Source organism: Agelaius tricolor, unplaced genomic scaffold, assembly GCF_023055355.1.
Source record: "Agelaius tricolor isolate 1412-34295 unplaced genomic scaffold, bAgeTri1.0.p SCAF_28, whole genome shotgun sequence".
NCBI lineage: Eukaryota > Metazoa > Chordata > Aves > Passeriformes > Icteridae > Agelaius > Agelaius tricolor.
Window position 1 is genome coordinate 9174289 of NW_027269288.1, and position 13909 is coordinate 9188197.

Below are 13909 nucleotides of genomic sequence, written 5' to 3' on the forward strand. Positions count from 1 at the left end.
ATGGAACCGGAGCTCCCAGGAGCAGCAGCAGCAGGAGAAGCAGCCGAGGAGGGGCTGATCGAGTTCTACGGCTCCTTCAAGGAGATGTTTGAGTTCTTCTGCAAGAACACCACGATCCACGGCACCATCCGCCTGGTGTGCTCGGGCAGGAACCGCATGAAGACGGCGTTCTGGACGCTGCTGCTGCTGGCCAGCCTGGCCATGCTCTACTGGCAGTTCGCCCTCATGCTCAGCCAGTTCTGGGCCTACCCTGTGGTGCTCACCATGTCCATGGACTCCGAGCCCAAAATGTTCCCGGCCGTCACCATCTGCAACCTGGATCCCTCCAGGTGAGCTGAGCTTTGGCAATGCTCTGGGATGTGTCCCTAAAGGCCTGGGAATGGTCTGGGATGCGTCCCTAAAGGTTTGGAATAGTCTGGGATGTGTCCCTGAAGGCTTGGGAATGGTCTGGGATGTGTCCTAAAGGTTTGGAAGGGTCTGGGATGTGTCCCTAAAGGTTTGGGAATGGTCTGGGATGTGTCCTAAAGGCTTGGGAAGGGTCTGGGATGTGTCCCTAAAGGTTTGGAATGGTCTGGGATGTGTCCCTAAAGGCTTGGGAATGGTCTGGGATGTGTCCCTAAAGGTTTGGAAGGGTCTGGGATGTGTCCCTAAAGGTTTGGAATGGTCTGGGATGTGTCTCTAAAGGCTTGGGAAGGGTCTGGGATGTGTCCCTAAAGGCTTGGGAAGGGTCTGGGATGTGTCCCTAAAGGCTTGGAAGGGTCTGGGATGTGTCCCTAAAGGTTTGGAAGGGTCAAGAACCCCTTGGATGCATCCCACAGCCATCCCCATCTGCCATCCCAGCACACCTGGATGCTCCCAAAGGTTTGGGAAGGGTCAGGGATTCCTCCCCCAGGAGGGACATATAACATTATTATTACTAATAAATATCATTAATAATTTAAATATTAAATCAATATTATTAATAAAGATTATTAATAAATTAAATACTAAATAAAGCTATTAGATTTAGGTGTGCTGAGCAGCAGAATTTCTGGATACTCTCCCACAGATCCCAAGGAATAACCTTTCCATGGAGCTTGTGAGATCAGAAATGTGGCATTTTTCCCAAAATGTGGAATTTTCTCCCAATCCCTGCAGGTTTGAGCTGGTCAATGAGAGATCAGAAATGCAGAATTTTTCTCAAAATGTGGATTTTTTCCCCAATCCCTGCAGGTTCGAGCTGGTCAGCGAGCAGCTGGAGCAGCTGGAGCGCATGGCCGAGGAGTCGCTGACCTTCCTGTACGGCCCCAAGGCCGCGGCCAGGCTGTCCCAGCTGAGGGACAGGAACAGGGACAGGGACAAGGACGGCACCATCCGCGTCCAGGCCTGGGCCAACCTCAGCAGCGCCGGCTTCAGGCTCAGCCACAACTTCTCCCTGGTCAGGATGTGGGACCCCAGGGCCGGCAAAGAACATTCCAGAGTGGGATTCCGGCTGGTGAGCGGCACAGAGGGGGATCGGGGCACGGGGGGATGTGGGGGCACCTCTGGCGTGGGTACGCCCCAGAGAAACTGGGGATTCACCCCAAAATACCTGCATGGGATTTACACCAAAATGCCTGGATGGGGATGGGGATTCACCCCAAAATACCTGCATGGGATTCACACAAAAATAATCTATTACTATTAGGGAATAATAATAATTCCCATATAATATAATAATATAGATATAAGTTATATATAATATATTAAAATTATATATGATAATATATTTCATATGCATAATGCATAAATATATTAATATGTATTATAATATAATAAATATAATAGAGATAATATATATGATGTGATATAATATAATATAATATGTTACTATAATATAATAATAATTCCCATAATAGTAATAGGTTATGGTAATAAGCTATTGCTATTATGGGTATAATAATGGTTCCCATATAATGATATATATAATCTAACAGAACAATTATTATCATACACCACTAACAATAAATCCCCCAATAACAACAGATGGTCTCCCCCTTTCCCTGTGTCCCAGTGCAACTCCACAGGTGGGAATTGCTTCTACACCTCGCACCCGTCGGGCATGGACGCGCTGCTGGAGTGGTTCCGCTTCCACTACATGAACGTCATGGCGCAGCTGCCGCCGGGGCCGCCACAGCACCAGCAGCACTTCCAGGACCTGGTCTACTCCTGCCAGTACGATGGGGAGCCCTGCAGGCCCAGGTGGGACACACGGCCCCGGGTGGCACCAGGGGAGTGCAGGTTCTTATGGAAAGGGGGATGAAGCTCTGGAATGGCTGCCCGGGAGGTGCTGGAGTCCCCATCCCTGGGGGTGTTGAACAAAGCCTGGGTGTGGCTCTGGGTGCCAGGGCTGAGTTGAGCTGTTGGGGCTGGGTTGGGCTCAATGATCTTGAAGGTCTCTTCCAGCCTGGGGATTCTGAGAATTCTCTGAATTTGGGGTTTCCAGGGCATGCACAGCTCCTTGCCCCTGTCCCAAACACACCCAGCTTGGAATTAAGGTGGTATCACACTTAAAACCCCATTAAATCTCTCTTGATTTTCCAGTAAAACTCCATCAAATCTCTCTTGATTTTCCAGTGATTCCCATTTTCCCAACACACCCAGCTTTGAATTAAGGTAAAAAATCAATTAATTAAACCCCATCAAATCTCTGATTTTCCAGTGATCACGTTCACTTCCACCACCCAGTTTTTGGGAGCTGCTACACTTTTAACAGCAAGGGGACAGATCCTTTCTGGGCAGCCACAAAACCAGGAATTCCTTATGGTGAGTGATCTGCAAAATGGGGGAAAAGAGCTAAAATTAAGAGAATTCATTAAATTTGTCCTCAGTGCAGGATTTAGTGATAAATTTTGGCATCTCTTGTGCCACGACAATATTATTATTTTAAGCCCCAGCAGCATCTGGGCTTAAAAAAGCAGAATTTATGAGGGTTTGCAATAGGTGCCATTATCACCAGGGCTCTGAGGATTAAAAATGGCTCTTGAGGGATCCCAGAGCCCAAATCTGGGACCCAAACCCAAACAGGAGGGATTTGCCCAGTGCTGGTGCCCCCGGCTGTCCCCAGCCCCCCTGTGTGTGTCCCCAGGGCTGTCCCTGATCCTGCGGGCCGAGCAGAAGGAGCACCTCCCGCTGCTGTCCACGGTGGCCGGCGTGAAGGTGATGATCCACAGCCACAACCAGACCCCGTTCCTGGAGCACGAGGGCTTCCACATCCGCCCGGGCATCGCCACCACCATCGGCATCCGCCAGGTGGGCACGGGTGGGACCATCCCAAACCATCCCAAACCAACCCCAAACCATCCAAACCATCCCAAACCAACCTTCCATCGGCATCCGCCAGGTGGGCACGGGGTGGGACCATCCAGAACCATCCCAAACCAACCCAAACCATCCCAAATCATCCAAACCATCCTAAACCAACCCCAAACCATCCAAACCATCCAAACCATCCCAAACCAACCTTCCATCGGCATCCGCCAGGTGGGCACGGGGTGGAGCCATCCCAAACCATCCCAAACCATCCCAAACCATCCCCAACCATCCCAAACCAACCGAAACCATCCAAACCATCCAAACCATCCCAAACCAACCTTCCATCGGCATCCGCCAGGTGGGCACGGGGTGGGACCATCCAGAACCATCCCAAACCATCCCCAACCAACCCAAACCATCCCCAACCATCCCAAATCATCCAAACCATCCCCAACCAACCCAAACCATCCCAAACCAACCCCAACCATCCCCAACCAACCCCAACCATCCCAAACGAACCTTCCATCGGCATCCGTCAGCTGGGCACGGGGTGGGACCATCCCCAACCATCCCAAACCAACCCCAACCATCCCCAACCAACCCAAACCATCCTTCCATCGGCATCCGCCAGGTGGGCACGAGGTGGAACCAAACCCAGCCATCCCAAACATGGATGGTTTTGGTATCTGCCAGGTGGGCACTAATTAATGAACCCTGCTAATTAATCACCCTTTGTGTCCCCACAGGACCAGGTGAATCGCCTGGGGGGCAACTACGGCAGGTGCACCACGGACGGGGCCGACGTGGCCGTGGAGCTGCTCTACAACAACTCCTACACCCTGCAGGTACCGAGCCTGGCTTAGTTAAACCCAGCTTAGCCAGGCTCTACAACAACTCCTACACCCTGCAGGTACTGAGCCTGGCTTAGTTAAACCCGGCTTAGCCAGGCTCTACAATAACTCCTACACCCTGCAGGTACTGAGCCTACCTTAGCTAAACCCAGTTTTGCCAGGCTGCAGCTGCTCTACAACAACACCGATTTTTTTTTGCCCTTTTCTCTTAAAAGCTCCGTCCTACAGATTCCAATTTTTTTTGCCCTTTTCTCCCACCAGTTCCACGCTAGAAATGTGGGATTTTTTTGGTTTATCCCAATGCTTTCCCTGTTTCCAGGCCTGCCTGCACTCGTGTTTCCAGCGGGCCATGGTGCAGCGCTGTGGCTGTGGATATTTCTATTACCCGCTGCCCGCCGGGGCGCGCTACTGCGACTACAGCCGCCAGCCCGCCTGGGGTAAGGAGCAGAGACAAATTAAAATAAAAAATATAAAATATAAAATAATAATAATAAATCATCTCTGGGGTTACCTGGGAATAGCGACTGCAGCCGCCAGCCCGCCTGGGGTAAGAGAGCCTGGGAGGGAATAAATAAAACTAAAACTAAAAATATATGAATAATCGAAATGTATTAATATTGAAATAAAAACATGAATACATGAATAATAATAATAAAAAAAATAAATGCCTGGGATTCACTGGGAATAGCAACTACAGCCACCAGCCCACCTGGGGTAAGTGAGCCTGGAAATGAAATAATAATAATAATAATAATAATAATAATAATAATAATAATAATAGAATTCACTGGATCCTAGGAAATAATCACTGGGATTTCCTGAATACTTGGGAAAAAACCCCTGGAAATTCCTGAGTCCCTGGGGAATCCCTGGAATCCAAGAATTCCCTGGGTTTCAAGGATCCTGGATCCATGGGGTGGGAATTACCTTTAAGGTCCCTTCCAGCCCAAAATTCAGGGATTTCAGGATTCAATTCTGATTATTTTCCTTTGGGATCATTCCAAAGGGAGTGGGGATTCCTGGGAATTCCCAGCCCTGTTCCTCCCATCCCATTTTCCAGGGCACTGTTTTTACCAGCTCTACTCCCGGCTCCGGAATCACCGCCTGGATTGTTTCCAGCACTGCCCTAAACCCTGCAGGTGAGCCCCAGAAATCTCAATTTAAATTTCAAGTCAATGCTCCCATCGTTGTAAAATTTAATTTAAATTAAAATTAAATTTACTCAAAATTTAATGTAATCTAAATGAAATTTAATCTAAATGTAATGGAAATTAAAATTAAATTTAAATTTAATGTTCCTATATTTTTCTCTTTTAAATTTAATGATTGAGATTTATTCTATTTAATCAACATTTAATTTAATACATTTATTTATATTATTTATATTTATTATATTTAATTATTCAGGGTTTATTTTGTGACCTGAATTGGGAAGCTTTTCCCAAAGTTCTGAAGAGCTGCCCTGGGAATTTTCTGGATTTCTGGGAATTCTCCCTGGGCAGCTCCTGGTGCTCAGAATTCCTGGGTTTTTTTTCCTCCCCAGGGAATCCCTGTACAAGGTCTCAGCTGGCACAGCCAAGTGGCCCTCGGCAAAATCCCAGGTACTGCAAAAATTCCCATAATGAATATTCCAATAACAAATATTCCAATAATGAATCTCCCAGTGACAAACATTCCAATGCCAATATTCCAGTATCAAATATCCCATTGATAATAATTCATTGGAAACATTCCAATAACAAATATTCCAATGTCAACGTTCCCATGGCAGGACTGGGTGCGCCAGGCTCTGCGGCACCAGAATGGCTACAACTCCAGCAGCAGCAGGTAAATCCTGGGATCATCCCAATCCATGGGATATTCCCAATCCGTGGGGTCTGGGATGGGGCAGGGAGGGCAGCAGGTAAATCCTGGGATCATCCCAGTCCATGGGATATTCCCAATCCATGGGGTCTGGGATGGGGAGGGGAGGGCAATGGGAAAACCTGCACGATCATCCCAAAAAACCACCAAGGAACCCTAAAAAAACTCCCAATAAATGTCAAAGAAGTTCCCAATAAAGCCCAAAAAACTCCCAATAAATTCCCAGTAAATCTCCAATAAGTCCCCAAAAAATGTGCCCCAGTCCCAGCCAGGAATGCCCTGGAGCCAACTGGGAATGTCCCCAGTGCCCACTGGGAATGTCCCCCCAGTCCCAACTGGGAATGTCCCCAGTGCCCATTGGGAATGTCCCCAGTGCCCATTGGGAATGCCCTGGAGCCAACTGGGAATGTCCCCAGTCCCCCTGGCAATGCCCGCGGTGCCAGCCATGCCGTGCCGTGCCAGCCGTGCCGTGCCAGCCATGCCGTGCCAGCCGTGCTGTGCCAGCCGTGCCAGCTGTGCCGTGCCGTGCCAGCTGTGCTGTGCCAGCCGTGCCGTGCCATGCTGTGTTGTCCCTGCAGGAGGGACATTGCCAAGGTCACCATCTTCTACCGCCAGCTCAGCTCCCAGGCCGTGCACGAGGCCCCGCTGCTCTCAGTAGGTGACAGCTCCTTTTTATTCCCTTCCCATGGAATTCTTGAGAGTTCTAGCAGGGATTCATTCCTAGAATTTAATTATTTACCTTTATTTTTAGAGTATGTAAAAATATATATGTTCATTTATATGATAATATTAATTATTAACATATTAATTTAGGCTTTATTTTTACATTATACATAAATACATTTATTTGTTTATATGACATTAATATAATTTTATTTTTATTTTATATTATATATATATTTATATACTTATTTATTATATATATTAATTAGCTCAATTCCCAGACTGAGGAATAGGGAGACCATAGAAAAATCAATAGAAAAATCCAAAGAGAGCCCCAGAGCTGTCCCATACCTGATGGTCTCTGGGTTTTCCAGGAGAACCTGCTGCTGTCCAGCATGGGCAGCCAGTGGAGCCTCTGGTTCGGCTCCTCCGTGCTCTCGGTGGTGGAGATGCTGGAGCTGCTCCTGGACACCCTGGTCCTGTCCGGCCTCTTCTGCCTGCAGAGGCTCCGGGCCCGGAGGGGCCCCCGGGGCTCCAGCCCCACCCCAAATCTCAGCCTGGCCCCGGGGAATCGCAGGGAATTGCGGGAGGGAGCCCAGGACTCGGGACTGGGGCAGGGGCTGGAGCTGGGGCAGCTGTGAGGAGGAGCTGGGGGCTGGAATTCCCAAATTCTGGGGGAAACGTGACAGGGACACCCTGGATCCACAACTGAGCATGGCAATGCTTGGAATTCCCAAATTCTGGGGCATAATGTGCCAGGGATGTCCTGGATCCCCAGCTGGGAGCTCTGGCAGTGCCTGGAATTCCCAAATTCTGAGGGGAAGGTGACAGTGATATCCTGGATCCACGGCTGAGCCTGGCAATGCTTGGAATTCTCCTGGAATTCCCTGAATTCTGTGGGGAAAGATCACAGGGATGTCCTGGATCCTCCCCTGGGATCTCCCTGAGGGTGGAAATGTTTGGGATTCACCTGATCCTGCTGGGAAAGTGCCAGGGATGTCCTGGATCCACAGCTGGGAGCTCCCTGAGCACTCGCAGTGCTTGGAACTCACCTGGACTCTGATTCCAGCTGGAATTCCCGAAAACTCCTGGAATTCCCAAACTCCACCAGGCCCTGATCCCACCTGGAATTCCCAAAAACCCCCTGGAATTCCCAAACCCCTCTTTCCTTCTGGAATTCCTGCTGCTTTTGGATTTCCTGGGTAATTCCCACCAACTCTGACTGTTCCAGAGGGAAATAAAGAGAAAAAAATCCAGGATTGGGAATTCTTCAGGTCCCAGAAAAACCCTCTGATTCCTGTGGAATGCTGTGGTTTTATCGCAGATAACAGTGATAATGTTAATTTTTGTTAATATTTGTTAATATTTGTTAATATTTGTTAATTTATCTGTATATAAATCAGAATAGACAACTTTATTTTTGATGGGGATGTTTGCACAGGAGCATTTTACTCTCTTGAAACCCACAAACTTTGATTTTTTAAATTATTTTTTAAATAATAAAACGCTCTGAAAACAGATTTTGACTTTTTTTTAAAAAAAACCCGATTTTTGTGTGCCATTCAGTGCCCCACAGCTCAGCCTGGAGAAGGAAAAGGGGTTAAAAATGCAGATTTTGGTTAATCCAGCAAGAAACCAAGCTGAGAAGGAGGAGGGAAGGAGTTTTTATCCAGATTTTTATTAAGAGTGCTTCAAGAGACCAGAGAAAGGAGAGGGGAAAAAAGGCAGAGAGCACAAGAAAGAGCTTTGGAATTGTACAAAGGTGATTACAGAGAGAAAAATCTGAATTTCCAGAGGTGCAGGGAGGGGAAGGGTTAAAAAATCCGGGTGCAAAGAGGGTGGGGAGGGAGGAGAGCAGGGGTGGGAGTTTAATTTTATTTACAGCGAGGGCAGAGCCTCAGGCTGGCCAAAAACCTCTGAGATGGTAAAAACCCCTGTGAGACAGCAAAAAAACGTCTGAGGTGGCAGAGAAATGTCTGAGGTGACCAAAATCCCCTCTGAGCTGTCCAGAAACGCTCTGAGATGGCCAAAAAATGTCTGAGGTGGCCAAAACCCTCTGAGCTGGCAAAAACCCCTCTGAGATGGCTAAAAAGTGCTTCTGGCCGGGCCAAAAAACTTCTCAGGTAGCCAAAAAATGTCTGAGCTGGCCAAACAACCCCTCTGACATAACCAAATAAGGCCTCCGGCCTGGTCTAAGGCCTCTGGCCTGGCCTAACCCCTCCGGCCTGGCCCAACCCCTCCGGCCTGGCCCAACCCCTCCGGCCTGGTCTAAGGCCTCAGGCCTGGCCCAACCCCTCCGGCCTGGCCCAAGGGTCTCTCCCTGTCCCCTGGTGCCCCCTCTGGGGACAGCAGCGTCCCCACCCAAACCCCTCCGTGCTGGCACCCAGGTCCCTCCCGGGTCCCCTCCCGGGTCCCCCCCTCTGCCCAGCCCCGTTCCCAGCGGGAATCCCGGGCGCAGCCCAGCCCGGTTTGAGGCGCCCGTTCCCAAGGGAGCCCCGTTCCCAAGGGAGCCCCGTTCCCGTGGAAATGGGGACACCCCAGCCCTCCTGGACCCTCCAAAAGGACATTTGGTCCCTCAGCCCCAGGGCCGTCCCCAGGGCTGTCACCGGTGTCACCTCCCGGCCCCCGCTGGCTCCGAGAGGGACACGGAGGCAGGGACAGCAGCGGGAATTGCTGAGGAACCCCAGAACTCCAAAACTCCAACCAGGAATTGTGAGAAATTCCAAAACCCAAACCAGGAACTGCTGAGGAACCCAAAAACTCAAACCAGGAATGGCTGAAAAACTCCAACCAGGAATTGGTGAGAAACACAAAAACTCCAACCAGGAATTGGTGAGAAACACAGAAATTCAAACCAGGAATTGCTGAGGAACCCAAAAGTCCAATAAGGAATTGGTGAAGAACTCCAAAACTCAAGCCAGGAATTGTGAGAAATTCCAAAACTCAAACCAGGAACTGCTGAGGAACCCAAAAATTCAAACCAGGAATTGCTGAGGAACCCAAAAATTCAACCCAGGAATTGCTGGGAAACTCAGAAATTCCATTTTTCCACCCATGGCAGGAATTCTGTGCATTCCCTGAGCAGCTCCTGGGTTTTTCTTGCACAAATCACAAAATTTTTGCTGTTCCTGATCCTGATTTTGGTATTTCCTGATATTTTTGATGTTCCTGATCTCTCAATCCCAAAATCCTCCCTCCAGTTCTCTCCTGGAAGCTGCAGGATGATTAATTAACGATGATTAATTAATTAATTTGATGATCTCAGAGGTATTTTCCAACGAATAATTCCATTTGATGCCTGGCCCAGCTCAGCTTCTCACACCTGGATTTTTGGTTAAAGGCATCAAATCTTCCAATCCCTTTTTTAAAATTATTTTTTCCTTTAAAATACTCCAAGAAATTTCCCAGCTCAGAGGCAGCAAGGCTGGAATAACCTGAAAAAACCCTGGAATATTGAAAATCCCAGCTGGAATCAGAGATCCAAGCCCAGACTGGATCCAAGTCCAGGCACTTGGGTCAAATAAAGAGAGAAAAATTCCCCCATATCCCAAAAAATCCCAAGGATGGAGGATCCTGGTGGCTGAGGGGTTTTCACTTTTTAATTCCTCCTGTTAAATGTGGTAAAATCCAAGAGAAAACACTCACACCCCCTTGGAAAAATAAAAGATAAAATGGAAAAAAAAAAATAGAAAAAAATCCAATTTAGGGCATCAATTCTTCCAAGCAGGATGGTACAACACAAATCCAGCTGCATTTCAGGCAGGAAAAACAACAAAATGTTCATTTTTTCATCCCACTCAGAGCCTGAAAATGCTCAAATTTCAATTTGAAAACTGAAATTGAATTTTCTGCGTGCCTTCCCCACTCTCCCCTCCGAAATTTGGAGCCCACGCCCCCCCAGAAACGCCCCCAGGAGAAATAAAACATCCAAGAAACACAGGAAACTGGGAGAAGTGCATCCTTAACGTGTTTTTCCTGGAGAAAGTTCTGGTTTGGGGACTGCAGGGTGTTGGGTTTATCTCAAATTTTGAGGTTTTGAATCCGTGATGGAAACACAAAGGGAAAAAGAGGGGGGAAGAGAGGAAAATCAGGATGAGGGGGGAAAAAAAAGGCAATTTTGGAAAAATATTCCCTAAAAACGCTACGGAAAAAATCCTGACATTAAATACAGACCAACTGTATTGAATAAAAATTGCACTAGTCCTCTGGGCACATCAATAATAAGAATAAATTAAATACTTAAACAATTCCACTGATTAAAAAAGACAGCACAAAACCCATAACAAAAGAACATAAAACCCCCCAAAATACTGTCAGGTAGGAAAAGTGCACCAAGTTGCTTTTATACATTGAATCTAAATATTTAAAGTACCAATACAATGTTAAATAAATCCATTGTCTTGCAAGATGCTGCTTTTTGCATCGATATTTACATTTTTTTCCAACTTCATGTACTTCAGCAGTGAGTCTGAGCTTCCAGGGTGCAGCCTGGCCAGGATCTGTGGCCAGAATTCCCAGAAAAAGTGAAATAAAATGACCCAAAAAATGGAAGCTGTGGTTTCTCCTCAGTTCTCAAAAGGATCAGTCGGGTTTTGAACTCCTCCTAAAAAAGCTGGGAAAAGCAGGGGGGGTTGAAATCAGTTTGGAGTTGCTGTACAGGTTAAAAAATTCAAATAATTCAAATTATGGCCGTGCCGAAATCCACAAGCAGAGCAGAGCGTGAAATTCGAAAAGTGGTGAAAAATGGTGGAAATTCTCCTTTGCTCTCAAGAGTGAAGAAATTTCTCCTTTTTTCTCTAATGGTGAAAATTCTCAACTCTCAAATGGGGAAAATTCTCCTTTTTTCTCAAATGTGAAAATTCTTCACTCTCAAATATGAAAATTCTCTTCCACTCTCAAGAATGAAGAAATTCTCCTTTTTCTCAAATGGTGAAAATTCTCTTTGCTCTCAAGTGGTGAAAATTTTCAACTCTCAAATGTGAGAATTCTCCTCCACTCTCAAATGTGAAATTCTCCTTTTTTCTTAAGTGTGAAAATTCTCCTTTGCTCTCAAATGGTGAAAACTCTCTTCCACTCTCAAGAATGAAGAAATTATTTTTTCTCAAATGAAGAAAATTCTCCTCCACTCTCAAAAGTGAAAATTCTCCTTTCTCTCCAGAGCTTGGAGGGACCCTGAGGGATTTGCACGGCCCGAGGGGGAATCAGCACCAGGAGCTGCCCCAGGACGGGGCTGGGGAGGGAATTCCCTGCGGGCTGGGCCAGCCCCAGGCTGGGATGGGGCAGGGCTGGGCCCCGGGGGTTCCACCGGGATCCGGGGCGTCCTGCGGGAGCCAGGCTGGAGCTCAGGGCGGAGCCGGGAGCAGGAGCAGCTCCCAGCCCCTTCCTCACTGGGCCAGGAGCAGCCAGGACCGGGATCCAAAATCCAGAGAGATCCTGACCCCAAATCCGGAGAGATCCTGCCCCCAAATCCGGAGAGATCCTGACCCCAGATCCGGACAGATCCTGACCCCAAATCCGGACAGATCCTGACCCCAAATCCGGACAGATCCTGACCCCAAATCCTGACCCCAAATCCGGACAGATCCTGACGCCAAATCCTGGTGCCAACTGCAGCTGGGGACATCGGGAAAGTCTCCAAGCTCCATCCAGGATTCCAGAGCCCCCTGAGCTCCATAAACCCTCCCAGGGCAGAGTGAGACAGCAGCAAAGCGCTCCAAGGAGAGCCACGCTCCCTCACCGCAGCTGAGAGAGGGGAAAAAAAGGAGAAAACCACAAAAATTCTGCAGCTCCTCAGAGCTGGGGAGCTCCAAAGCTGCTGGGATGCTCCAGCATGAGGGGGGAGCACGCAGGGGATTCCTGCAGGTGGAATTGTCCCCATGGAGACCTGCAGGGAACAGGGAAGGCAAAGTCTCCATCCCTGGGTGGGATTAGAAGAAGATTGGATGTGGTTTGGTTGGGGTGCTGGGGCTTGGGGTGGGCTTGAAATTGACCTCCAGCCTGGGGATCTGGGTATCTGGGTAATGGGATCTGGGACAATGGGATCTGGGACAGTGGGATCCAGGACAGTGGGATCCGGGACAATGGGATCCGGGATTCTGTGAAATTGCACCGAGCAGCTGGAGCTGGTTCCCCTCCCTGCCCTGAGCCCATCGCCAGCGACAGGGATCAGTGCTGCTGCTTCTGGGAACTCCAGTGGGGCTGGAACCCTGCTGGGAATCCTGCATCAGGATGGGAATCCTTCCGGGAATGCTGCAGGATGGGAACCCTGCTGGGAACTGCAGTGGGACGGGAGCAGGGCAGCGATGGCTTGGGGCAGCCCACAGCCAGGGCGCAGGCGAGGGGAGTGTGGCTGGTTCAGTCCTGAGAGCAGCGACAGGTGAGGAGCTGAGATCCTGAATCCCGATCCAGATCCCAATCCCGATCCTGGATCCTGCTGGGCCTCCGGAGCATCCCTGCCCCAAATCCAGCCTGGAGGGCACCTCGGGGCCCTCCCAGGGCAGGGCAGGCTCCGTGCCACCATCCCTGCCAGAATTCCAAGCCAGTTCTTCAGGCACAGCTGTGTCTGCTCCTGGTGTTGGTGGCTCTCTCCTGGTCACAGAAGGTTTTTCCTTTGCTTCTCTTTTTGAATTTTTTTCCTTTTTTTTTTTTGTTTTGTTTTTTTTTCTTTTTTGTTGCTGTTTTTTTAACCTCTAAGCTCATCTCCCACACTTCCCACACACTCCATCCCACGGGCCACAATCCCACAATCTGTGGTCATACCCTGGGGAGGTTCCTACTCCAAAGAAAAACCCTCAAAAAAAAAAAAATTAAAAAATCAACCATCCAGTAGTCAAGCATGAGAACTCAAAGCCCACAAGGTAAAACCCCCTGAGGGCAGCGCAGCCCTCGGGGTGTGCAGGCATCACAACCGGACCAACCAGCAGGGAAAACACCGAATATCCAAGGGTGGGGCTGGCGGGGACCCCGCCCGGCTCCGGGCCGGCCGCGGGCGCCGGGCTGTCCCTAACACTCATCGATGTTGAGGCTGATGAACTCCTGGATGCATTTCCTGTACTGCAGCTCCGTGGGGCTGTTGCTGGGGTACTGCCCGGGCTGCCCCAGGGGCCCCTCTGCCTCCCGCATCTCCTCGTTCATCCGCGCCAGCCGCAGCCTGCGGGGACGCCAGGGGAGGCTTGGTTATTCCTGCCCCTGCTGGTTCTCGGCGTTTCCCAGCGCTTCCCAGCGTTTCCCAGCTCCCAGGCAGCAGCTCCTGGTGTTCC

The 13909-nt window shown here is 49.1% G+C and overlaps 2 protein-coding genes across 2 annotated transcripts in view; one reads left to right on the forward strand and one right to left on the reverse strand.

Annotated features, from left to right (window-relative positions):
* On the forward strand, positions 1-7291 carry SCNN1D (sodium channel epithelial 1 subunit delta). Its single transcript, XM_071448816.1, has 12 exons — positions 1-329; positions 1213-1474; positions 2033-2220; positions 2681-2784; positions 3107-3270; positions 4020-4118; positions 4444-4561; positions 5185-5263; positions 5668-5725; positions 5896-5951; positions 6566-6641; positions 7025-7291. Exons 1-12 carry the CDS (start codon positions 1-3, stop codon positions 7289-7291), a joined length of 1800 nt encoding a protein of 599 aa, XP_071304917.1.
* Positions 7292-8309: 1018 nt separating this feature from the next.
* ACAP3 (ArfGAP with coiled-coil, ankyrin repeat and PH domains 3) overlaps positions 8310-13909 on the reverse strand; it is a 40525-nt gene continuing 34925 nt past the window's right edge. The window contains exon 24 of the mRNA XM_071449087.1: positions 8310-13800. Within this exon, the coding sequence (XP_071305188.1) occupies positions 13653-13800 (148 nt within the window). The 3' untranslated portion in view covers positions 8310-13652. The remainder of the gene's footprint in view (positions 13801-13909) is intronic.